The following is a 27336-nucleotide window of genomic DNA, read 5'->3' on the forward strand; positions in this document are numbered from 1 at the left end:
AGCCGTTAATTTGGAAATGACCCTCAAAACACGAAAATGTTTCACCTCAGCTGCTGAAAATGTGATTGTAAACCACAAAATTAAAATAAGATTGATGAAAACAAGCATCCAGACAAGGCTGATCTGACATCTAAATCAGCAACTTTAAATCGGGTGTTCAGTAAATCAGACGATTATCACAATACAGACTGAACCAGCTGAGAATCTGTAAAGATCTTTACCTGTAGAAGAAGGTGGTACTTCAGGACTCTCTGCATCGGGACCACCAGCAGGTCCCTCAGTGTGAACTTCCCGTTGTTAGCCCTTTTGGAACACTCCTGGAAAAATATGGAAAATAACTTGAACAAGTCAGTGTGCAGTTTTACACCCTCTCTGTGTGTAGAGAGCGATAAACACCAGGTTCGCTATGTTCTATATTAGTGTGAATTAACGGGTTCATGGCACAACAAATTCAACAAATGCATCCTATTCTGTTCGGAAACATCTAATTAGTGTATTGTCAATAGCTCTACGTAGTTTATTTTAAACTTATGTCTGGAATAATCTCAGCTAGTTAAAGACCAGCCATAACATTATGATCAGTGACAGACAAAGGGAATAACACTTAACATCTCTTCGTTATGGCCCTTGTTTGGTAAGTGGAATGTATTTTGCCAACAAGTGGACATTTAATCTTTAAACCTGCCGGTAAAATTAGTGTAAAGATTTGTGAGTGTTTAACAAAAGATGTGATCGCTACACGACTGAGTCAGAAAAGAGGTGAACTCATAATGGGGACGAAGGCCGATTGATGCACGTGTTCATACTGAGGCGGGAAAGTCAAGTCTCGGTACCTAGTGGAGTCCATACCTTGATGGTCCAGGACTGTTTTGTAACGTAAACACTGAATGATGCATAAATGACTTAAATAGACATCCTGGCGTGGGGTTCGTGTAGATCAGAACACACTAGGAGTCACTGACGACCTGTTCCTGGCTCACCTCCAGCTTGAGGCGAACGTCCTCCTTCTCTTTACAGATGAGGTCTAAAACGGCGATGGCGATTTCCACCCGGCTGCAGTAGATCCCATAAATGAGCAGCCTGCAGGAGAAGGCACAGGACGAGAGAGAGAGAGGGAGCGGCGCGGTAGCTGGTAACGTGTGTGAGTGAACGCACAGGTTCAGAACATTGAAACCGCTACGAACAAGCAACAGCGACGGTGTCAAAAGGTTTTGCTGATAAAAGATTATTTAGAGGAGAAAGCGTCTCAGTTATGGTAATTACATGCAAAGGAAATACTCCCTCCACTCTGATATTCCTCACAAAGCAGAAAATGTAAACAACATTTAGTCGCGGGGTTCTTTGAAATCGCGGAGACATAAAAGCTTGTGATACAATTCAAATGCAGACTAAAATATGTACATTTATATCTGCCTCCGAAGAGAGAGCGTGCCATGTGTATAGATAGTGAGTGCTGTGAAAGTAAACTACAACAAACAGGGCAAAGTCATGCAGAGTGATCAATTAAACTGAAAGACCCCAAAAACCCCAAAATCCGCTCGTTGATGCATCGACGAGTCTTGTGATACCTCTCTTTGTAGCTGATGAAAATCTGGTAGAGATTTAAGGCGTTTCTGTTGAGGATGGAGTCCTGCACATCGACCATCAGGCTCTTGTGAACTTTAACCAGATCCTGGATCACAGAGGACAGTAAATTTAACCCTTTAACTTCCCGCTCAACAAATTCAACCAACCAATGTTGGCAAAGTATTTCTCAAAACTACATGTCATGCATGGTTTGATTGTTTTCCTTTAAAGGACTCTTTATTTCTTTCCAGAAAAGAGAAAACAGCAAAGAAACAATATTTTCTATGAGTTTTTTGTTTTTTTTCTTGGACCAGAGTTACACAAAAATTCTGTCTCAATTGATGAAATACAAAAAAAGGAAATTAAAACTTGTAGAACTGGAGGAAGGAAAAATTACATTTCTGTGCATTTCTATTTCTGCAAATCTTGCTTCATCTATCTAAAAAGTACAATTTCATACCACCGGTTTGCATTGTTGTTGATGAAGCGGATGATAAACGGGTTAAAGAACAGAAATGTACATTTTCTGGATCGAAAGCTACGAGAACTCACCGGTATGTTGACGAACACTTTGTCGATTTCCGCTGCAGAGAAGAATTTCTTCAGTGGATTCAGGAAATACTGAGGAAAGAACAAAATACAAATGAAATATATATGGCTATATATGTAAAGTCAAATTACTATAGATAGATTTTCTATTATTTTTAATTTTTTTGCTTGTATCTGTAGTTTTATACAAGTCTGGATCGAATTAATAACAACTTTTATATTCTGCTCCGAGCTATCACTAATATTGAAACTACTGAAATGATCATGTCGGATGTTTCATTGTGGGTCAATAGTGAAACTAAATGTGGAAATTTCTAACCTGGAAATTCCCTTCAAATGTCTGTAAAATGAGAGAAAAGTGAAACTTTCAGAGGAGCTGGAGGACACTGTCGTGGGACAATGACGTCTGCGTCTTTGCTCTCCTTATCCCCGGTGTCTCTTTTGTCCATATCTCAAAAGTTTTCTTTGCAAAACTCTGAACCAACAGTGCGAAGTATTTCGCTGAAGCTATTTGAAAATGCGCCATATTTACACAGACAGCCAATATTTGTAGAGCAGAAGTGATGATTTTAGGGCGCAGGGGAGCGTCGGGGAGGTTCATTACCTTCTCGATGGACTCCAGGGTCTCCGTGTATTTCTCCTCCGTCTGTTTGATTTCTGTAAGGCAGCAGCTTCGGACGTCCACCTCCGCCTGCTTCTGGGAGGAGAAACACGCTCAGAAAGACTTTTTTTTTTTCAACGTATGCCGTTTGCTCCCAAAAGAGTTTTCCCATTCATTTCTCATCACTTTTGTCCATCTGCAAGCAAGAAGGTTGTTTAAAACTACATATTCAAACCATTTCTCATTCTTCCTGTGTGCATCGGACGTATTTCAAAGTGCAGCAGGAGGCTGATGGACGGATGAACGGTTTGAAATGAGGATCACAGCCGTGGCTCCAAGATACATCAACAAAATATCTCACGGGAAAATCACCAAGGGGGCGGCGTGTCCGACGTGCCGGCGACGTTTTGAACAACTAAATGAAGCAATGGACTGGATCTAAATCAATATACAATTAAGAATGTCACCCAAAAAATTTTTCAATCTTTGCTGCGTAATGATGTTTGTTAATGTGACGCACTTTGAACTTCCTTGTCGCTGAGATACTTTATACAAATGAAGTCGCCTTGCCTTAATTGCCTTGTTTTATAAACATTCATAATCTTTAGCGCGTTCATTTTTTTAAATTTTCCAAAAAATGGAGATGAATTTAGCATTTAAAATGTAAAATTGTTCTTTAAAATAGACAATAATTGCACCGTCATGAATAGACAATACGATATATAGGGATAAAATAGTCTTAGAAAAGTTTGTGAGGGCAAACACAAATAGAAAACTACACAAAAGATTACCATTATCGTCGATATAACAATAATGTTCCTTGTTTTGATTATGTTAAATACGTTAGACGCTTTATCTAACTACATTTTAACAATACAAAACCCATTAGGAGTGTAACATTGCTATTTAAATGTGCAGATGGCAATTATGTTGGTCAAAATCAATTATCAATGAAAAAGCTTGTGGAGAATTGTTTTAATCGTCCAAAAATAGAGACAGACTGGGCATCTAGAATGTGGAATTCTGCTATAAAAAAAGACAAAAAGTGCATCATCATGAATAGATAACTTTAAATAAATGATAAAATGGTTCTTGAAAAGTTTGCTAGGGTCCATCAGAGGGCAAACACACAGAGAAAACACCAGTCTCACACACATTCATACATGTAGAGTCACCGGGTGGCCTCTAACTCCTGGTTTTGGACTGTGGACAAACTCCACCCAGGATGCAAAACTTCACGGTATGAGTCGAGAATGTTAACCACGACGCTGCTGTGCAGTGTGTGTGTGTGTGTGTGTGTGTGTGTGTGTGTGTGTGTGTCTGACTCATCGCGGTACCATCGGGGGCAGCAGTTCGGTCCTCATGAGGTCTTCATAGATCTCCCCGCCACCGTGGTCTTCCTGCAGCCCGTAGACGTCGGCGTACAAGTCGTCTTCATCTTCCAGGACGTTCTCACTGTCTCACACACACACACACACACACCCACACACACACACACACACAAGCACACAAGCACAGATTCACACCTCTGGATGTTTTAAACTGTCAGAACTTGCACTTGTAAATGGAGACAAGTGAATTCACAAGTGCCGTCTTAAACTCCTGTGTGTGAACATTGTGCAGAGGGGAATGAGCAGCAACACAAGTTCTGTATGATTCAACTGCGTGCAAATAAACAAACATTCATCTCCTCATTGATGATTACTACATATGTGTGTGAATAAAGATTTTGCAATAATTCACTGTTCAATGATTTCACGTACTCTCCTCTATCAATCACTGTCAACAGCGTCCATCTTTCATGTGGGTGTAATGCGTGCGCTCAGCAAAAACAAAAAAAAAAAACATGCAGAATTACTCATTGGTTTCCTCTGCTGGTAAGTGAGAGCCGGAGCGAAGGCTTTTACCAAAAACATGTGGGTGTCCAGACCCCTGGAGAGCCTGGATGATGAGCAGAGCTGGTTCTGCCACCGAGCCAAATAATCACGTCTATCAACAGCGGTAACGGGCCCGTGGAGACGAGCCTCATACATACTCAATCAAGTCCTGCAGGTTGTTGTACACGTCTTCGTCTTTCAGGCTCTCCTCGGTTGGGAATGGCCTAGAAATGACAGGGAAGCGGCGTGAGGGTTTGTGTTTAACAGGGAAATTGCTATGAAGGGACTTCTGCTGTGTGGCTAAAGGGAGGGAGAGAACTTCTGATATATACAAAATGTTTTCGCGATCCAAAATATATGCCTTTTTATATGGGAAATAATGCAAATAGGTAATATGTTGTTTGGATAGCTCGCATTTCAAAATGTGGATATATTGTGTATTTAAAAACAGTTTTCAGTTAGGAATGACATTAAAATATATAAAGTTTAATTTTAGAGTTTTGTGGATTTTATTTTGACACATGGGAAGTACAAGCCAACATAAAATAGAGTTCCATTATTATGTAAAATAATAATCACAAGCTATCACCTTTTTATTTGACATACTGACATTTTCACTCATTTCATTTTGATAGAGTCTACAGAAATAATAAGAACGAACATTGAGCTTCAACCTTTTTCATTTTATGGTAAGTGTTTGCAAATTTAGATTAGTTTCTTTAATACAATTAAGTATTTCTTTGCTGCCTGTCAGCCCAAATGAGGCATCCATTTTTTTGGGGGGGACTTTAATTTTACCTTGATATACACAGAAGAAATACTGACAATCTGTTATATGTTTTCTTAAGTATAGTAACAGTACATGAGTTAATAAAGTGCATGTAAAAGTGCAGAAAAGCATATTTGTAGCATAACTTAGTAAAATCTTTTAAATCATCTTATTTAAAATGTCATGCAACTGTTTTAAAAGTTTCAATCGTTGATAATACGCAGAATTTTAAACAATAAATATATATTTTAGATGGAGTATTTGGTGTGTTTTAGAACAGCGCTTCAACAGCAAGTGTCGCTTGAGATTAAATAAAGTAATTATCAGGTAACATATGATCACACCGCGTCAAGTCAACACACACAAGGAAGCAGGTTCATTGTCAAGAAGTGTGTTTTTCTTGTATTGATAATGTCTGTGGGATGAAATAAGATTTTAATTAAAATAACTACAACAAACATCAAAGCTATTCTTAACAAACAACCACAACATAATAGCTTCTTATAATAATCTCATCAGGTTATGATCTCCCACACATTCTTTCACACAAATATTTGGTGTGCTTAATTGAAGCGTTTCACTTAAAATCCCATTTTATAAATCAGCTCAGCATATTTGAATTAATCTCTCTCGCACTTAATCTTTAAAGTACTATTTTTTATTTTTTTGCTGACTTAATTTTAATTCTCAGCAATTTAGCAATAAAGAAGGAGGAAGTAACTATAGTTGTGGCTGTATTGTTGAGCGATGCAGGCCAAAGACAAGAAGGAAGTGAATTTGAAAGCACATTCCGTACAAGCAGTTATAGTTTATGCTTTTTAAGAATTCCTTAAAGGTGACTTACTTGAGTCCTTTTTGCTGAGCAGCTGCAGTGTATGAGAGCTTGGATAGAGTGTCCATAACCTGGAGAAACAAAGTGAATTCAAATCTAAATTCTGACCCGTATGCATTGTTGTCATACGGATTTACAGATTAAAGTTTTTTTGTGTGTGTGTGTGTGTGTGTGTGTGTGTGTGTGTGTGTGTGTGTGTGTGTGGGGGGGGGGGGGGGGGGGGGTATGTTTCACTGTATTTTGCACCAGAATCGTCACATATACTCACGCGTCACAACAAAGAAAAAACTTGAAAGTTTGAATTTAAACTTCATTAAAGCACAATTCTTTTTACCACTCAAGATGAAATTGGGCTGTTTCAACTAAAATGCCTTTGATTTACAGTGTGAATGAAGCAACTCTACTCCGTACCGATATGAAATCCGCCAGCAGGCGATAATGTTCACTAGACAGCATTAGAGTGAACTGAACTATGCTGTTAGCTGACGTTCTGTGCAAAGCATTTCTCCCCTATTACTTTCCTTGTAATAAAATGTGCGGCATGCACACAAACACCTTATCAGTACTTATTTTAAGTCGGGACATATGAGTGTAAGAGAAGCGCGCTGAACCACACAAACAGCTCAGTCTGCAGGAAACGACGTTTCGAACAGAACCCTACATCGCACCATGTATGCTTCGTTGTGGTTTGACGAGTCGAGCTGCACTCTCACTTATAAGCTGCAAATTCAACCTGCGATTCACCGCTTTGGACTGCGACAAAATATCACAAAACTGAATAAAAGTACTGATTTCAAGCAGTAAATCAAAACGCACTAATAATGTTTCGATAGTGTCCCTCGTCGTCCACTGAGCGTCTAAACCAGGGACGTCAAGTCCATTTTATTTAGGGGCCACAAACAGCCCAACGAAGCTGACTGGTGGAATAGTGTCATGGTTACATTTAAATTTAAACTTTAAAGTATTTACTTTTTCAATATCATGATTCCTCTGTTTGGTTTGAAGGAGTTTCTGGTAAATCACATATTTGTTCTGTTATTATTATTATTATTTTTTAGAATAATGACACACACACACACACACACACACACACACACACACACACACACACACACACACACACACACACACACACACACACAAACACACACACACACACACACCCCTCCGGGGTCTCTGCAGTGCACCTCCACTTCCTGTGTGAATAGTTGCTGTGGCTTTGGCTAAACCCAGCTGTGTTTGACAATGTTACAAAGGCAAAAATTATTCCATCGTTACATGTTTTTTTTTACAAAAAAATGTTTTAAAGGAAACAGAAAGGAATATTTGATGATCCTTTTGAAGAGATGTTGACATAAAGCAGAAATGGATTGTGGCTTGATAATGCAGATTGAAGAAAAAAAACTTTAATCAGAACAAACCATATTAAAACAAATTTTACACATACGAAGTGTTTTTCGAATAAAACGTATCGTTAATATTATTCCATGGTTTGTTAGTTTCAAGAAGCGTTTCAGAAAGTCGTTCCCACACCTGGTTTCCTTCATGAAAATGTGACTCGAGGGGCAAAAACCACAGACTAAACTGAAGTTCAACCTCCGAGCGTGGTCTGTGTTTACAAAAACAAGCTGTGGGGGTTTAACAGAGCTTTAAAATGCTATATGTCATAAGTTTAGGAGGCCTTAAATCTGGGCTGGTACCAAGTTATCATTGTCACAATGCAGAGAACATTATGTCGACGCGGGAGGGAAAATCATTGAATATTATGTCAAGAGTTTGGCTTGAAAATGAAAAGAAAACAGCCGACATTTGGCACAATTAGCACAGAACAAAAAAAAAAAAAAAAAACATTGGTCAAGCTCTATTTACCCCTTGAGGATGGTGTATTTTTCCTAAACCAGTATTCCAGAGGTGTTCATATTTTTCACTTTATGCACATCACACACTTCCTGTACATGTCGCCAGAAACTGGAAGGTCTGAGCTTTGATTTCATGTAAAGCACAAGGATGTAGGTGATGTAGACAATAAGCTTTGGTATTTAGTATTAACACAGAAAATCAACTCAAATTAGGTCGTCCTTAAGGAAGTTAAGACAAATTGAAGCAGCTTTTATGTACATCTACATATTTAGAAACACAGGAAACTCTGCAAAGTGGAGGGTGTTTTGGATACTGCTCTGTGCTTGAATAGGGGGCTTCAGTTTATCTGTAAAGACACACACCGCAACGAATAAACTGCTCATATACAGTTTATCTGTTTGGTTTCTCATAATAACTCGTCATAGATCATAGATAAGACAGGAACTGAACATTTCTATAAGATGCAGAAACTCATTTTCAGACTCGGCATTTCTACTTCTTTCATTGATACTTCTGTTAACATTAATGTAGAATTATTTTAATTCGAATGGCAATGAAGCTGCTATTTCTAAATGTGGCCTTACAGTACCTACAACATCCTCCAGTTTGCACACAAGTACTTTATTGTGAAGTTGGGTTTTTTCTCCTTGTTCTGTGCTGATTGAAGCTAAAGCTCTACTGTTCAGTTATTATTCTGACTTTAATTGTTATGACTAGGGTAGCTGGTTTTATTTTAGTATCGTGCTCATGGAATTGTCCAAAAAATGTACAATGAGTGATGCTTCTGCATCTTTCAATATATAATAGATGGACACATTATTATACCTTCTACCTAGAATTAATGGACCTGACAATTTGCCTTGTATATATTGTGTACTTGCACTATTAATACTGGTCCACCTATTTTTATCTATTTCTAGCTATTTATCATTAATCTTCTGTGTGCCTTAATTGTCTTTATTATTATTAATATTGTAATATAGTGTGCTATTTGTGTTCTAAATTTGCACTTTTCTAGATTCCAATTTTTTTTTTCTTATATCCTCTAAAAACTGTTGTTTCGGTGCGGAGCATGCACTCAAAGCATTTCACTGTACATTATACTATGTACAATTGTTGTGTGTGTTAACTAAAGGACTTGACTTGACTTCTTACATCGACAGTTAAGGCCAGAGTAAGACATTTAAAAGGTTAAAAAGAGAATTATAAAAAATAAAAATAAAAACAGAGGTAAGACATTGAGGTAAACTACTTCAAATTTATTTAAAAAGAAATAATTAAGCATAGTGATAATCCAAGCCACCCTATTCATAGTAGACATGTTGGCAAATATTGTCAGGTCATATTGCAGAAATCCTAAGGGCCACAGTAATGTTTAGTATATGGATGAAAAAACATGCATGATAAATACTATCAAAAGTAAAAGCATAGAGTGAAAAGGAGACAGTCGATCTGGTTTCTCCCTTTCCCGGATTCCCCACAGGCGAGTCTGTGCAAATCAACCAAAGAGGGAATAAAATCCCCAAATCTCAAACTGAGATGTAAAAGTAGACGGCAATAAAGAATACTGTGTGTTCACCAGAAGTTTGTTGTATATGATGCAAACAAGTGTGCTGGTACTTTGTCTGAAGAAGCATGTAAAGACCTACACTGCCTGCGTTCCTCCTTCTGCCTCCTGCACATGGCCGCAGCCTGTAGTAACTCAAGAGGGGAATGTAGGTTAGGAAGCTCTCATTAGATATTCAGCGGACTAGTGCTCAGTCTATGGGCAGAGTTGGCACAAACCGAGCGCCGGGTGGATTAGACTGGCTGAGATTTGAGATGTTCGCCTCTGGATGTTTCTGGAAAAAAAAAAAAACTACGGGAGGGATTGAGCAGTTCTTGTTCGGCCGCACAGCTCCCGTTGGAGTCGATCCAAACCCGACTGCTGAATGATGTATTTCTGACTAATGATGCAATCTTCCTCCTCCGGAAGCTTGTTTCGTCGGATGGACAGCCCCTTTAACATGACTGAGATTACGCAGCCGGGCCAGGATCCATGTACTGTACATATTTGCGGGCAGCACCTCCCCTGTGGGATTATCAGCAGACAGATTAACTGGAAGCTTCTTTGGAGTACAACACACTGGACTGAAAGAAAAGAGAGTCTGTGTGGGAGAAACTGCACGCAAAGCTCCACACAGACTCACTCACAGTTCTTTAACATTTATGACCTCCCTGTTTCCTCCACGAGAGAGTGAATGCTGTAATCCTGTATGACATCAAAGACCTGCTGAGCAACTAATAGTGACTAAAGATCATTTATTCTCATTCGAGAACAAATATTTATCCAAAAACATGGATATTCTTTTAACAGATTTCTTAAAAGAAACACTGAGCTCCGACCAGAGACGCTGTCATGGAGAGTTTGTAAAAACACCCATAATGCAACAGCTATTGGACAAGTTTTCTGGATATTTCACTGTATTTTGCACCACAACGTATCATCAGAATTGGCTTCATGTTAAGATTTTAGTCATTTTCCCTTGGTAATTATTTGGTTTTGTGGAAATATGGACATTTTCATCATGTACTATACTCTATATACTATAGTATACTATATATAAGTTCAAATTCAAAGATTGTTATGTCACTCTTTGACTGCTCAGGATGAGATTGGGCCGCATGTGGTCCCAAACTAAAATGTGTTTGACATCCCTGGTTTAAACAAATAACAGATGAGTGCCGTACACGACCAGATGAGGAAGAATAAAACTATGTACACGTCGAATAAAACAAATATATTGGAGTTTTAGACGGCCGACAATCTTAAGAAGAAAGAAAGAACAGTAATTATCAAATATCAATTAAATAATTCAAATAAAAGCTGATTTTAGGTGAATCAAGAGCAGAAAAGGTAACTGAAGTGGTTGAAATAAAAAGCAGAAATTAACTATTTTCATTAGCAGTCAAAAATGTATGTATATAATTTGTTATTTTATGAGTTATTAAGAACATATGAGCATAAGTGTAGCCACGTCTGTCAATTAGTCATTTAAGAGTGAAGAACAAGATCTGAACTGACTGAATTCAGTGTTGTGATACAATGTTTTGAATAAATTAATGCATCGATTGTGCTTTTTGTTTCACTATTTGAACTCTGAGACATCAGCGCTGTAGCTGGGTAGCAGATACATCCAGCACAGACACACTGCAACAGTCATCTAATGATGAAACGTGATAAAATAGACAATATATTCTGTATTTCACTGTGGATAAGCTCCACACTGAGGTGATGTGGCTCTTGTGGTTCAACACAGTTAAATCAGGCTCCAGCGCTGCGAGCGACACTCCACAAAGTAGGCAGAGAACACAGTAAACCCACTGACCTGGTAACACACACACACACACACACACACACACGCTGAAACCAGCTTTCACAATAACACACCAATAGAAAGAAGCCAACCAATGCTCTCAGAACACACACCATAGAAATGCAAGACTTTCCATTGGGTGGACAAATAGCACATGCTTTTACACGCACGCACGCACGCACGCACGCACGCACGCACGCACGCACGCGCACCCTCCAGATGACACTGTGTCTCAAAGGTCTTCATAATATAATGCCTAATGTACTTGTCAGTAGTTTTATAGGAAAACGAGCTTGTACTTTAGTTTCATGCTGCTCCGGACAAAGGTGATCCATCATTACAAACTCTTTATCAAACTAGTGATCATACATGGTGCATTCCCTATTTCTTTACATTTCTTCCAATCAAGTGAATATCAATCGCCGCATGCACGATTAAAGAGTTTTGCTTTACACTGAGAGATGTTTGGCTTGAGGAGGAGTTCAAGGAATTCTCTGAATGACACAAACACTTTGCTTTGACCAAGTAAATCTTATTTGCTTTAAAATGTGAAAATGTCCAATACTGGAATATTGTACCGTATGCTGCATGATGCAAAAACTCTATAAAGTCAGAATCTGAGAATTATTTGCAAATAACACTTTCAATAGTTGAATCATCAGTAACATCCAGCTGGAAATGCGTTGCATGAAGTTTTATTTTATTTGTATTTTTCGTTTTATTAGAAATTTTTTAGCTATTAATTCTGATATAAGTGTCATTTTGATGCGTTTCACACTCTGAAAGTGATTTTATTATTTCATCAATAATACTGGATCACAAGCAATGAGCAAATGTATAAGCTTGTCTTACTCTTTAGGGCTCTTCGGTTTATATTAACCACTAACTAATCTATTTCATACTTTATTAATCTCCTTGGCGAAATTCCCTTTCCTCATTGACCAATACTATTTCTAAGGTGCCGAGGTGCGGCCGCATTACAGCGTTCCAGGGAGCTGATTGGGGTCAAGGGTCACGCTCAGGGAGCCACAGTGGTGACAAGTGAGCCGTTGGAATCGAACCTGGGAACTTCTAAAATCCAAACTCCGCCTCTTTAACCTCGAGGCCATGGCGGGTAGAAATGATGTCTGTGGTAATTTGGCAAAAAAAAAAAAGCAAACTATTTCAATTTAGCATGAAAAAACGAAGGCGAGTTTTGAAAACTTTTGCATCCAAGGCCAAAGAATCGACGGGCTTTAATCAACAGGGGGAAAAAAAAACTTGTTTTTTTCGATTTGACGTTTTAAAGTAGAGCTTTGTTAGATCCCACACGCTTCACACACCTTCCTATACAATTAAAGAGTTTCAACATGTTGCCGAGCTGTTCGGCGTCTGTGGGTTTGCGTGTTACCTTGCCAAAGTCTCGCACGTCGAACAGATCGAAGGCATCGAATAGGTCACTTTTCTTCAGGCCGAACACGTCGCAGCAAGATATCAGGAAGGTCCGGATGTTCTTCAAGCACAGGAACTGCAGAAAGAGCAAAAAGGGATCAGGCGTCTCGTCGCCACGTTTCTTTTTAGCGCGGCAGTTAAAGCGGCGTGTGTTCTGTAATTTGTGCTTTAAAATTTTGGTTTAAAAAAACAGTCCCGCTTAGCTGAATTATAAAATGAAAAGTATTTTGCTTCAGCGCGGTTACATTTAGCTTTTACAAGTCACACAAACTCGGCATGGCAGCGCGGCGGTGCAGCGGCAAGCCCTCTCGCCTCAAAGCGGGACGGCACTGGGTTTGAATGCCGGTTGCAGTTGTGGACGGGAGCGCGATGGTTTTTGTGTGTTTGTTGAACCCCGTGTTTATTTTAAATGACCACCCCGATGGTTTTGTTGTTCAACTTCAAGTCACAACTCATCGGTTTGTGTTTCATAAACACATGTTTATTGTAAATTCCTGGACTGTTTGAACTCATGACCTGTGAATTCAGGCCTCGAATAAACAGGCTTTTGGAAAAGTTTTGCAGAATGACACAGGTATTATGAAAAACTATTACTAGACTGAAAAAAAATCCAAAACTGAGCTCTACCTGCTCTCTCTCTCTCTCTCTCTCTCTCTCTCTCTACCAAGGTGCTGCACCACAAAGCCCTTTCTCGATTGGTATTTATTGTATTTGTGATATTTTTTGTTGTTGTTTATGGGTCTTTTTTCTATACTTATGGTGTTTCTTAAGTTTTTATGGTTGTCTTCACAAGATCCACTCAGTGTGCGCTGCTTTTAAATTGCCCCCGGGGGGGGGGGATAAATACAATTTCTTGATTCTTGAATGTGGATGTTTTACTTCGGGCAGTGATGCATTGATTCAGCATGTTCTCCCTGGGTGTGTGTGTGTATTTTTCTTTGTGTTCTAAAACATGAATTATAGGCTATTTGTTTTGCCCTGCGATGGACTTGCAACCCGTCCAGGGTGTCTCCTTAGCTGAACCTGGCTCCGGTGTAAATCCACGGTTGGATAAAGCTGTAATTAGGCTGATGGGCCAACAGCATTTTCATTTCCCTGGAACTCTCATTGATCTGGCCAATGTAGGTGTGATCACAAAATCACAAGTGAAAGCTACACACAAGTATTGTATTAATAATAAAACATGATCATTTATGGCAGACACTTTTCCTTTTGCAGCATATTTCATTTCTTCCGGTTCAATTTCTGAGTTTGCATTGCAAGCATGAAAAGGCAGTTTTTGAAAGTTTGTCAAAACCTTATTCCTAATAAATGAACGCACCAAGTTAATGATGATAAGTAGTTAGTATTGTGTTGTAAACCAGTATGTCGAGTCAGCATGATCGATCATGCAGGATGGGTGCAGCGTGACGCTCACATGCACACACACTGAATCCAGTCCAGGCTGCTTGCATATAGTTCAGCAGATACAGGCTTGTACAATGTAATAATGGGACAGTAGTCAAAGTCGTGAGTCTAAAAATTCAGCGACAGATTCTGCCGACAGAAAGTGAAACCTGAAAGGTTGACAGTGTGAATTGAAACCACCAACTCTCTCCTCGGCTGGTGTCACTTCACATTACGGTCTGGAGTGTGTCTCAGTTGAGATCTAGAAGCCAAACAGCTTTCATAAAAGACGGTGGTCTTGGTTTAAAGTTCAGCGCTCAAGAAAACGGATCATCGAGGAGACTCTTCCACGACCCACCCACTGACTCGGTCAAGTATTCACACAGGATATGAGATGTAAACTGTGCAAATTAGCTTTTTTTTTTTTTTTTTTTCAAAATCTTGAAACTGCAAAATAGTGAAAACACGGTAGAAACAAGATTTTTTGGAAGAGATAGTCTCTTTTTTATCACACCAGCTCATCATAGAGACGCCTGTAATCACTCCACCGCCCCCCCGCCCCGGGGCCTCGTGCGTCTGCAGAGGAAGTGCACAAACGTGACGGCTCTGCAGCACCAGCGGCCTCAAACAGCTCCAGCGCGCCCTCTCCACTTCCAGGGCTGACTGAGTAAACAACGTGAAGTTAGCTCCACTGGAGAAGAGCATACGCTCCTGGAAGTGTCCATTAGAGTTACGATCATGAGGAAGTTAAATGTAAAGGTCGTCGTCGCTTCTTCATATTTTGTAACCTCCATGCATTTTATTGTCACTTACACCACAGCCTGACACACAGTACGATAAAAATAGCACTTCTGGGCACATTTCCCTCACAGTACACTGCACTCATGTCCTGTCGTCCATTACCTCCGTGCCCTTGTTTCCTTTTTCTAAGCTCGGAGGTCAGCAGAGCATATTGAAAGTGCCATTTGGAGTCTGGAGCCCACTGACACACATGCCTTTCTTGACCGCACTCAGATGGCCTACAGCTGCAGGCTACGACTGCCCATTGTTCGGCACATTACGCCCCGGGTTTGCTTTCACCGTGGATCAAGAATATATATATAAAGAAAATTAATTTAAAAAAACAGTGGCTGTGCACCGACAGGGCACTTGCAGAGCACAGTAGTTGGCAAGACAGAGTGCAACCTACGCCTTTTCTTTTTTTTTTTTCCCACTAAAAGAAGAATGAGAAGGTGACTGAGTTAAATTATTTGTTTCAGTCAAAATGCTTCTATGAATTTGCGATGATTCAATTTTAACATATTGGTCATCTTCATCCCTGAATAAAATACAGAATCTATTGACAAATTATACGGACAAGATGATTTCGTTTTTGCTTCACATCAGGTCTTTTAAAATATATTGATGAACTCTGCCATGATGCTTTTCACTACGAGAATAAAAGGTCAAATCACTTGCAATTTAGTTGAAGATCACCGGGTGAACAGAAATCTGCCATGTCTAAAAAGGAAGACGAATAAAAATAATTAAGAAAATGTTTATATTAGCTATTGAAAACTGATTTTACTGGATTGTCCCTTCTGAAGCATCTTTTATTGGACCTCAAATGAACCCCTGGCTTTTTATAAATGTCTTCTCTCTCTTCCTCAAGAGAAATATGAATAAACTTAATAAAAATGTGTCGTGCCAGTGGCTGTACAAACCCCGAAAGCCTCCTAACGCCTGTTGTGTGGCTTCAGATTCAGTCAGATGACAAGTTAGAGCACAAAATGTACAAGTTTCCTCGACAATGGGTGGATCAAAGTTGGGATTTTATCAGGCCTCTCCTGTGGCAGCAGGAAGAATTACTGTATGAGTCAGAAAAGGTCGAGTTCTGCAGGGTTGTTTTTTTTTACAGACTTGAGCTTTCAGTGGTCTTGCGTATTGAAGATTTGACATTAGAGAAAATAGAGTTGTGGGGACATATGCAGGTCACTCGGGAGTTGTGTTTACAGTGATGTTTTTCAGCTTGACGTGGTGCCAACAAACATTCACTGGCTGTGATTACAGATTCATGACTTTAATAGTTGAGAGAGAAATGAAATATCTGATATTCAAGATTGACACAAAAGGGAAGATTTCAACACAGGTCGAGTTGGCTTTATCACGTGAATATGACCTGCTTATGTTAGTCTTGTAAGTTCATTTCTTTAAAAGTTCTGCCAAGCTTTGGGTGAAAGTAGCTTCAAACGGAGCAGAAGAGCATTTCTCTCTAGAAATATAATCATCTAAACTGACTGCGGGAAAATACAGTAACTGGAGCAGCCGCACCGGTTGGTTCCCCATCCAGAGGTGTCACTCACCTGTGACATCTGGGGCCTGAGGTTGATCTCCTTCAGGTTGATGGTGTGCGCCCTCAGGTTGTTGAGCAGCTGGCACAGCAGCACCCCGTCCCGCAGGGTTTGCGCCAGGTCGAACACCTGCGCCGTGTCGGCGGTCACCCGGTGGTTCTCCGGCAGAACCTTGCAGCCGATCAGCCACATCGCGCACTGCCTCCAGTACTCCATGTCAGCGGATTCACAAACTTCGTCCGTGTTTCGAGTGCGCGCGCGGCATAGTGGAGGGCTGCTGCGCGCCGAGCCGTGCGCTCCGCTCTCCGTCCTCCGGGCTCTCCTGCGCCGTCGCCTCAGGAGGACGCAGCGCGCCGCTGCAGCTTAAACACAGGACAGGGGGGCTGGATGATCTGAAAACCACTGTCTGTGTGAGCTTCCTCTTCCTTTTGCTCTTTGTTTCATGAGAAAATCTTTTTTTTTTTTTTTTATCATCAAATGAATGGAAAATATAATAGGAAACATATTTTGTGCAAATTAACTGATTCATTTATCCACTATCTTCATATCTGCTTTCTACAAATTAACTTTATCCGAATGTTTCTTTTCTGATCCATGCTTGTCTTTAGGTATATCTACTCTCATCTTCTAGGATTTTTCCTGCTTGTCTAAACTGGTTGCCTTCCTGGTCCAATGCAGATATACACTGGTCACTCTGTGTTGTTTAAAGTGATCTGGTGCTGCGGTTTATGCTGGATTACTGTTGACAAATGTTTGGTAAAGTGATCTGGTCTGATTCTGGTTTCAAGCCGCTAGTCTATGCTTTTTACTGCTGTTTAATCAGGGGTTTGCTTGTCCAAGATGCTCTGATGCTGGTTGATGTCTGGTCTAAGGATGGTTTATGCTGTATTATTGTTATAGATCCTTGGTTTAAAGCTGCCAATATGCTTGTTTATGAGGTTTCATGCTAGTTTTATATTGCTCTGTGCAGGATTACTGCTTACACATGCTTTTTTAATCGGTACACACTGACCTGATGCTGGCCTTTGGTGGTTTGATGAGAATCTATGCTTGTTTATGGGGGTTTATGCTGGTCTGGTGCTGGTTTATGCTGGGTTACTGCTGATAAATGCTTGTTTAAGGGAGTACATACTGATTTAATGCTGCTCTGATGCTAAACTATACCGTTTTTTTGAGGATCTATGCCGACTTAAAGTGATCAATATTGGTCTCATGCTCAGGCTGATCTGATGCCATTAAGTGTTTTATGCTTGTCCATGCTGCTCTTGTGTTGATGGATTGGTGGGCCGTGCTTATTTGTGCTTGTCTGCACTTATTGGTCTGGTGTTAGTTGATGCTGGTCAATTTTGGTCTTTATTAATGTGATGCTGATTTATAGTGGTATATGCTATATTTTTCAGTTACAGAAAGCTCCAGTTTATATTACCGCAGGCTTCTATCTGCAACTAATAAATCATCAAGGTAAATGTGCTTGGCTTGTTCACTGTACAAACTCATTAGATAATCATCATCATAATCCTGATTTTGAGTGTTTCAACAAATCCTCACTTTATGGAAGCTGCAGTCTGCGAAGATGTGACACCGCTGCTTGGTACTTGAACTGCAAATTATTAAAGTTGTTGACGGACGTTGTTGATATCTCAGCATTTTTCTTATTATTCACGTGTGGCTTGTTTTCAATGAGACCATGTGTGCCTCACAGTCACAGTTCACATTCCATGTGGATTACAACTGTAATCTCAGCTCTTTGTGGTATGTATGCTGACAAGCTCAGATCTCTATGGTTCAAGACAATCATAAATAAGCTATAACTGGATCCAAAAGAATCAAGGGATTCAACTGAGGCGGCAAGAAGGACATCCTTCTGTCACAGGAATTATTTAAATCGCCACAAATAAGCCAGTGGGATAAACACAGGAAGGAAACAAATGGATCCCATGCATAATGTTTGAACCAAAGGGAGGGGGAGACAGATGTGTCCTTTGATCGGGCTTTTGAGCTCATTGAAGCTGAACTTTGGTTTCTGAGAATGAATTTAGTGTTGTGAATGAGTTTACACCTTGTAAAAATCTTGACAGGTCAAACTGGAAATTAATGAGATGATGCGTCAGAACTTTTTACAACTAAACCCAGAAAAAACAGAGGTAATAGTTAGGGTTAGGGTTATATTCACCAGAATTCCACACTATTAACTGAGTGATGATAACTAGGAATTTGGGAATCAGCCCAAATTGAAATCAGTCGATATTGAGTGTTTGGTCATATTCCAATTTCAAAATGCCTTTTATATTGAAATCACACATCAGAACATCCTAATATTAACTGAGTGACATCTTGGGATGGTCTACTATCACTGTGATTTAGAATGACTTCATAATGACTAGTAATTTGGGAAACAATTCAATTTGAAATCAGGCGATATCATGCTGAGTCTTTGGTTATAATCCAACTTTCAAAGTGATTTTATTTTGTAATGACACATCAGAAAATTGTAATAGCCCATGCAGAGCTGGACAGACCCTATTGGAATGCAAGAGATTATTACTATTATTTTTATAAAAATGTTTTACCTTCTGCTTGTACAGCGCGAACTGCTGCATTTTTGACGGCCCAAACGTCTTCAAACCTTTGTGAAAATTTGCACATAAGTCAGAAGTGGTGAACCGTTCTATATTTCATGGTTATTGTGCATGCGTCTGGTAACATGGCTCCATAGTGCCCCTACATTGTTTTCACATTTGTAACAGGTTTAACACCTTTCACCTATGTCCAAGAAATTTGTAAGTTTTCGTAAGCCAGGGCCCAAAACTGTGATATCTTCCATTTTTACCTCATAACCTGTCCTCAGGGGACACTTGCCAATAGATTTTAGGGCGACACTACATCAGCATTTTTACTGTATCATCATCATTATTATCATTATTAATATTATTATTATTTATTCATTTATTTTTTCTACTTCCGGTGGTGGAGATCGAAATCAGTACGACACCGGAAATGGTTTCAGAAATAAAAAAAAAAGAAGCTGAGCCGTCAAAACATAAACAGAGCAGCAACATTGTGCAGCTAGCTTGCTTTATTACCCCACTTTTAGATGCACGCCTCCCTCATGCCGTGTGTTCTCCGCCAGAGAACTCCGTGTCGAGGCTCTTAGCCAGCGTGCCGAGCATCGAGGTGGGCAAAATAAATCTGCAGTGAAGATTAGGACGCCTGGTCGGGCCTTCGAGCAGAGGTAACGTTAGCATGCTAGTTAGCCACCGAGCCGCTGCTGGCTCGTATTGAAATCAGACCAGCCGTGGTGTTTGCTTTCTTAGCAGGACTGACAGCCGTCGTTTGGTCCCTCGAACTGACAGCTGCATTTTCACGCTGCTCTCAGTTTGCCTGTTTGTTAGCCGCGCGCATGCTAGTTAGCATTAGCTGCTTGTAAACAACAGTTGCAGCTGTCGCAGTTTGACAGGACAATACACTCGTAAACATCACAGAGGTATTGCTCGGGCCTGCGTGGCACCCGGAAAGCGGAGTAGTTTTGTGCACACCGTTACCGTACAATTGCGAATTTGCATGTAAAATCGTGTCAGTTTGTGCCGTTTGCGAGCCAGCAGGCTAACAGGTAACTTGTGCCCCACGGCAGCTGTGATACAAGCACACAGGATCAGCTCTTGCTCCCATCGTTTCACGGTTTGATAACTTTTGTTTTTGTGTTGGACACTGAAAGGTTCACACCTCGGGTCGACGCAGGACAACAGGAGACAGGATGGCTGAGGCTGACGGCAAATCTACTGCGCTTAACGGTGAAGGATCTGCGTTAGAAAATAGCTGACTACTTGTGCTGGCCATAACGAGAGCTGGGAGTAAAACTGGTAAACGTTTTGGTTCAACCAGGTGCTTCAGATGAAAAGGAGCCTGGAGAAGGTCGGCACAAGGAGGGCGATGCCTCTGGAAGCAGAGAGGGACAGACACAATCGTCCTCTCAAGATGGTAAATCAACAACTCCCACAAGAAATCTGATGTATCAATCTTACATTTGCACGTGGTTGTGGAACCAATCCAATCTTATTATGGGTGAGGGTACATGCTGGACATGTCGCCAGTCCACCACAGGGCAAACACAGAGAGACAAACAACCACACACACTCATATTCACACCTGAGAGCAATTTAGGTCATCAATTAACTCACTTGCATGTTTTGGGGAGTATGTGGAGGGAACTTGCTCACACACAGGGAAAATATGCAAATTCCACACAGACAGGCCCAGCCGATATTTGAACCACTGTGCAACTGTGGGGCTTCAAAAATGTATAGATTCAGCATTGCTGTGACCCATCATGCATAACTTGTTCTTGCCTTAAATTCATCAAATATAGTGTGTTCTCGTGGCATTGTTTTAGCTTTTTCATTAGATTTGATAATCAGTTTGAGATTTTTTTGCAGCCAAGTGTGGACCTTTTGTTGAGACTCCCAGTGAGAAAGAGTTACCCTAACCCTACTCTGGCCTTCTCTATTTCTGTAGCTCCCAAAGAAACTGCAGAGGCGTCAGGAGATAAACCCATGCCAGGTGTGGAAGGAAAGGCCGGGGCTAACAGAGAAGGAGACGAGGATGAGGACACGGACAGCATGGATGGTAGCAGCCTCTACTCTTTGACTGAGGATGGGGAGCGGGAGAGCGAAGGGGGGAGGCGAGAGAGGGTCAAGGAAAAGGAGAGTGGAAAAAGAGCAGCGAGAAAGAGGAACAGGCCTGGCGTTGGCACTAACCACTCCTCCAGCTCAGACGACGACGACGACGACGATGAGGATGAAGACGAAGAACCAAAAGATGATGACGACGACGACGACGACACCGAGGCCATGGAGGCGTGGTTGGGAGCGGAGCTCCGTGACTTGCGTGGCCCTGTGTGGCGGGCGGTACCTTCGCTGCGTTCCAGGGAGCTCGGCAGGGACTCGCGCCAGTTTGTGAGGCGCGTTTGTGGAGCCCGGGGTCTCGTGCAGAGGCTGGAGCTCCAAGGCCGCCTGGAGAAGCATACGGGCTGCGTCAACACATTGCACTTCAACCCTTCAGGCACACGCCTGGCGTCGGGCAGTGACGACCTGCGAGTGGTGATCTGGGACTGGGCCGTACGGCGTGCAGAGCTGGAGTTTGACAGCGGGCACAAGAGCAACGTCTTTCAGGTGGGCTGATTGCGATTCAGGGTATTTTCTCAGAATAAACGTTAAAACAAAAACATTTATGATACCCCCCAAAGAAAGCAACATTTTTGAGAATTTGACTCACTTGATGTTTGGTTGTTTTTCCTTAATTTTAATAGATAACAATCCCTAAAAAATCTATATTATGTTTTAACAATCCATTTATTTTCTGTAATTTGAAATAACAAATAAGCATTTTACATCTTGGAGAGCTGTTTTTTTTTTACCGTCTTTGTCAAAATAAAACATATGCAAAATGTGTTAACTGGTAAAAATAAACAAAACTGCAGTGTAATGATGACCTTCACTCTTTAATCTAGACTAAATTTTGAAAACACCTTGGCGGGAGCATGAAAGTGCCCAATCAAATGATACTGTTTCACTTGACGCAGGCAAAGTTCCTGCCTCACAGCGGAGACTCCACGCTGGCCATGTGCGCCCGCGACGGTCAGATCAGGGTGGCCGAGCTTTCGGCCACGCAGCGCTGCAAGAACACAAAGCGGGTAGCACAGCATAAAGGCGCAGCACACAAGGTGAGCTCCGCATCTCGGGCAGCTCTTTTTTGTCATAATCGGGAAGTTCACCGTGTCATCAGTGTGTGTGGCTTCTGTTTTCCAGCTGGCCCTTGAGCCAGATTCTCCTTGTTCCTTTCTGTCAGCTGGAGAGGATGCCGTGGTTTTTGGTATCGACCTCCGCTTAGACCGCCCTGCCAAGTAAGAAACTAAGAAGTTTAATGTTACCAGAGGTTGATAGTAACATTTAACACATCAGGGAGCAACACATAATGACACTTGTTTGGTTTGATTTTCACTATGTAAACCCTCATTTACAATATTATAATGTGAACGTGTTTTCATTTTGTTATCCATTGATCCTCGTGCCCTTTGAGGCACTGCTGTAGCTAATTCTTGCCTTCCCCGTGTGTCTCCGCAGTAAACTAGTGGTTGTGAAAGAGGGTGATAAAAAAGTTGGGCTCTACACCATCTTTGTCAACCCAGCAAAGACTCACCACTTTGCTGTTGGGGGGCGAGATCAGTACGTGAGGTGAGGGCCGGACATTCCGTAACGCCAATGAGATCGCGTGACGGTGACTGTCACTTAATTCATTGGCCGTATGTATTTCTTTAGGATCTACGACCAGAGAAAGATTAATGAAAATGATAACAACGGTGTGCTGAAAAAGTTCTGTCCCTCACATCTGGTATCCAGCGAGTCTAAAACCAACATAACATGTCTGGTGTACAGTCACGACGGCACAGGTAAGACTCCCCACACCAGTTTTAATGAAAACATTTGAATTTGTTGTACAGAAACAGAACTTGACAGCATTTCCCTGCAAGCTCCGCCATCTTGTGATTATCCTTCTATACTATCATCATTCTGTTAGTAATCTCTTTTAGAAACATCCATTGAAAATAATGAGCGCTCCACTTGATGCTGGTTTGATTTATCGTCGTAAAATTTCGCAAAGTTCCCCACTCCTATCTGCCTGATGCAACCGCCGTGCAACACCATCGACACTCAAGTTAAACTCGTTTTTCTCTCACTGAATGAATTTCCTCATTGTGCCCTCGTCTGTGCAGAACATCGGTGTGGTCAGATTGAGTCACAGCTCCCTCCCAGCCGAGTATTTATGGGCGACAGTGTCTCAATGTTTCTTACAGATCGCAATTTGAAATGGAATATAATTTTAAAAAAAAAGTCCATCTATAGATCTCAAATGCATTGCAGTGTGAACTTTTACTTTAAATTATAATTTTTTTTTGTTTGATATTCACGTATAGTAATGTTTACATGCTATTTCACAATACAAATGTATTCACAGTGACAATTTTCAGTGCAAATATCAGTTAGAGACGCAAACATAAATGGATAAAAGGCTTCAGATAAACACTCCTGACTTTGAAAGAAGTTACACTTAGTAAATAAATAGCACTCAAAAACATACAATAATTATTCGACGTGTTAACTTGGCACAGTGGACGAACAGGGTGGGGCGTTGTGTTGCCACAACAACTTGAGAAGATAATGGGAAACATCAGTCACATGGTCGTTATGCAGAGTGATTAAAGTTCATTGAACACGTCATACCCGTCACTATTTTCATTTGTGTCTAGCTGCGCATTTATAGTTGTTAGTTATCTTATATCTCTAATAATGAATCACCTGAATTGTTATTCAGACTACAGGAGCATTCGCTGCTCAAACGGTTCATTTGGTCTGCAGTCTGCTGTTCTTGCTTTCACATCACATTCATGCTGCACCAGAGTGCGACTGCAGACGCCACCGACTTCAATTTAGCTTTAAAACCACCAAACACTAAGCAAGGTCTAACTAAATCTGGCGGTGTTTTTTTTTTTTAAAAATTCAGATGAAAATGTGTTACATTTCTTCTCATCTGCAGCAAATCCATCAAATATCTTTGCGTTGGCATTTTTGTTTTGTTAATGTCAAAGAAACGGCACAGAAATGATTTAACTGGACTGACTAGACCCGCTCTCCGGTTTGTTTGTTAATGGAGGCCGTATACACAAATGGTTCGGTTGGTTAAAAACAGACAGAGATGAAAGCCATGTGTATATCTGTATGGTGGATTAACGGTCGGGAAGTTGTGAGTTTTCTTTGTGTGTGTTTTTCAAACTGCATATATTGATTAATCGTCCAGCCCAAGTCTTGGGTTCAATTCTGCCTGCTCCTCCTATAGCAACTCATCCATAAACTGGTTCAGAAGCAGCATTTTAAACACTGTATATTCGTTCTAGTCTATCTATACATATATATGATGTCCACAACTCCAGCCAGCTTCTGCTTCCGTCACCAAATGAAATGCTGTCTGGTGTGTCCGTCTCACCAGAGCTCCTGGCCAGCTACAACGACGAAGACATCTACCTGTTTGACTCCAACCACAGCGACGGAGCGGACTATCGCAGGAGATACAAGGGACACCGCAATAATGCCACAGGTAGACCATCCGGCGCTCCAGTAGCAGCTTTTGCCTCCGCTCACAGTTTAAAGAGTCAACAAACAGGTGTTTGACGTTGACCAACATCGCGGTTCGTCCCCGTCCCTCACAGTGAAGGGGGTGAACTTCTACGGCCCGTGCAGCGAGTTTGTGGTCAGCGGCAGCGACTGCGGACACATTTACCTGTGGGACAAGTATTCCGCTCGCATCGTCCAGTTCATGGAGGGAGACCGAGGAGGAGTGGTGAGTCTTTTATTGGCGCTAATAAAGAACGTCTCCCGGCTGCAGTGGATATCGAGCCGTAAATCACCGTTTCTCTTCAGTCAGTTTGAAAATACTTGTCTGATTAAAACGCTTCTCTTTGTGTTATGTATTGGATTTATGACCTCCTCCTCACTGACTTCATTACTAATCCTTGTGACTTCCACAGGTGAACTGTCTGGAGCCGCATCCCCACCTGCCTGGCATGGCCACCAGTGGGCTGGACCACGACATCAAACTGTGGGCCCCCACAGCCGAGACCCCCACAGGACTGAAGGGGCTCAAAGAGGTATCCAGTCCCGGCTGGTTCTATTTTTTTCCTTACTTTCCTTTTACATATAATCTCTCTGCATGGTATCCCTGTATTACATGTAAGAACCATGAATGTAATCATGCCAATAAAGTCATAACTTAACATTAAGTAGTCGAGTCATAATCTTAACATTTTGTCAACAATTTAATAAAGAAAAAAATCCTGAGTCAATATTGTAGTAATGCATAAATAAAATAAAAGAATTTTTGCGGGTTTTGTTCTGTTTGCCTGTCAAAAATAAGTTTTAATAGTGCAGATATGAGCCACTGGAGGCCTGCAGGACAAACTGCCTGCCTTTCTTGTGACTTAATTGTGATACAAAGAAAAAGATGAATTAACCACATCGTTACCAAACATCAGTTCTCATTCAAATGCTGCAAAACTGAACGTGTTTAAAGGATGAAATGAGCAGAATAAGTGTCATTTCTTGTCTTTGCGGTTAGCTCTTTACATTCAACTTGAATATTTCATTACATTATTGGTTGTTGACTGAAACTTTTTAGAGTTTGAATATTCTCATCCCTTATAATATATGCAGACATCATAGTATTGCTCTTTTTGATGGCTGTCCTTGTACTTTTTTGGAATACTGTGAGAAAAATAAAATTAGGTACTGATTCAAGAAGAAAAGAATGTGCTTTAAGATGACTTAATATTGTGACTTTCTATGTTCAAGTGAGGTGCAATTTAAGTTGTTCCTGTATGAGATGTTTGAGGCTTCCTCCTGATCGCGGTGTCGCTGTGCTCCTCAAGGTGATGAAGAAGAACAAGCGGGAACGCGACGAGGACAGCGTGCGTCACGGAGACCAGTACGACACCCAGCTGCTGTGGTTCCTGATGAGACACATGAGGAACCGACGGCCCCCGAGGGTGAACTCCCCCGCCGGACAAGACGGCGCCCCCCGCCGGTCCGCAGAGTCTCACCTCTCCCTCTCCTCCCTCCCCATCCAGGCCCGCGAGGGCGCCGACGCGGACACAGACGAGTCCTGGAGCTCTCCAGATTCCTCGGATGAAGAGGAAGGAGGTCCAGATCACGTCCAGTGCATGTCGTCCTGAGCCGCGCGCACGCGCACGTTCAAATACTTGCACACGTTCATGCAGACGCCTACAGAAACACACACAAACTCTTTATTGCCCTTGAATTGATGCACATAGGCAAGCACTATTGACACACTGGCACACTCAAACACTGAGGAGACGCAGATGATTTTTCTTTTCTTTTCTACACACAAACATACATACAGACAGACACACACTCTCTTATTGAAACACTGTTGCTGCAGAGCGACAGATGCTTTATGTCTGGTTTCCCAGCAGTGTTCGAAAGGCAACTATAGACTTTGCACCCACAACCAGAATCCCGATTTTTTTTTTTTAGTTATTATTATGATTTGTTTGAAGAGGCCTAGTGAGTGCTGACATCCCTGTAAACCACTCGGCTTGTTCTTCATCTATATACTCTGCCTAGACCCAGGACGATGTACTGCGTGTGTTTGGCAACAAGTACCTCCAAATTTGAGTTCCCTGTAGTAAGCTCTACATCACCAGCACACGATCTCTCGCTCTTTCTCTCTCTCTCTCTCTCTCTCTCTCTCTCTCTCTCTCTCTCACAGTAACTCCTCCTCTCAAGCTTTCTGTGCTGATGAAGACAGGCTCAGACCCTTGAACCATCCCCTCAAATGTGACTCTCTTTTGAGCAAGGAGTGCCCCAATGCGTCACCCCAGCCTCACTAGTTGGTTTTTTTTTGTTGTTTTTTTCCTTTTCCTTTTAATCAATATTATTATTTTTGGGTGGTTGCTGGCTTGATCAGCTAGTATTTTTCATGTTTGCCCCCAATGGAAACTACTAAATCGCGACATGCTGTGTCTTTTTTCCGACATGCTGCCATCTAATCCTTCCTCTCCTCCTGCGTCCGTCAGCCTCTCCCGTCACTGCTGAGTGCACTCCGATTCAGGGAAGCTTTAGTGTGAGACACAGACAAAATGTGCACTAAGATTGTGAGTGTGGGAGGAAGAGCTGTTGTGTCGTTGGAGAATCCAGTGGTTTTTCTTTTTCT

General features: G+C 41.3%; 2 protein-coding genes across 7 annotated transcripts in view; one reads left to right on the forward strand and one right to left on the reverse strand.

Annotated features, from left to right (window-relative positions):
* The window catches only part of LOC308116497 (guanine nucleotide exchange factor VAV3-like), a 54518-nt gene extending 37549 nt beyond the window's left edge, over positions 1-16969 (reverse strand). Inside the window, exons 1-10 of one of the 4 annotated variants that reach the window (XR_013935774.1) lie at positions 16570-16893; positions 12801-12917; positions 6207-6265; positions 4752-4817; positions 4054-4171; positions 2720-2809; positions 2119-2187; positions 1569-1672; positions 981-1080; positions 222-317 (exon numbers count right to left, since the gene is read on the reverse strand). Coding sequence is in view for 2 of the 4 variants with exons in the window: in XM_080474745.1 (XP_080330871.1) it covers positions 222-317; positions 981-1080; positions 1569-1672; positions 2119-2187; positions 2720-2812; positions 4054-4171; positions 4752-4817; positions 6207-6265; positions 12801-12917; positions 16570-16773 (1026 nt within the window). In the remaining 2 variants the exon portion in view is untranslated. Of the gene's footprint in view, positions 1-221; positions 318-980; positions 1081-1568; positions 1673-2118; positions 2188-2719; positions 2813-4053; positions 4172-4751; positions 4818-6206; positions 6266-12800; positions 12918-16569 lie in introns of all 4 variants that reach the window. The other 3 variants (XR_013935775.1, XM_080474746.1, XM_080474745.1) reach the window with 3 other exon arrangements.
* A 2593-nt stretch (positions 16970-19562) lies between these two features.
* Positions 19563-27155, forward strand: dcaf8 (DDB1 and CUL4 associated factor 8). Of its 3 annotated transcripts, XM_080481202.1 has the most exons (13): positions 19563-19789; positions 20273-20348; positions 20440-20535; positions 21070-21725; positions 22136-22276; positions 22362-22456; positions 22677-22787; positions 22872-23002; positions 24598-24705; positions 24818-24948; positions 25136-25255; positions 26033-26149; positions 26231-27155. In XM_080481202.1, exons 2-13 carry the CDS (start codon positions 20312-20314, stop codon positions 26333-26335), a joined length of 1848 nt encoding a protein of 615 aa, XP_080337328.1. In that variant the 5' UTR covers positions 19563-19789; positions 20273-20311; the 3' UTR covers positions 26336-27155. The 3 variants fall into 3 exon arrangements, with proteins under 3 accessions (XP_080337328.1, XP_080337326.1, XP_080337327.1); XM_080481200.1 differs by having other exon boundaries at positions 26033-26474; XM_080481201.1 differs by lacking the exon at positions 19563-19789 and adding an exon at positions 20108-20167 and having other exon boundaries at positions 26033-26474.
* Positions 27156-27336: the final 181 nt, after the last annotated feature.

Source organism: Lipophrys pholis, assembly GCF_963383615.2.
Source record: "Lipophrys pholis genome assembly, chromosome: 1".
NCBI lineage: Eukaryota > Metazoa > Chordata > Actinopteri > Blenniiformes > Blenniidae > Lipophrys > Lipophrys pholis.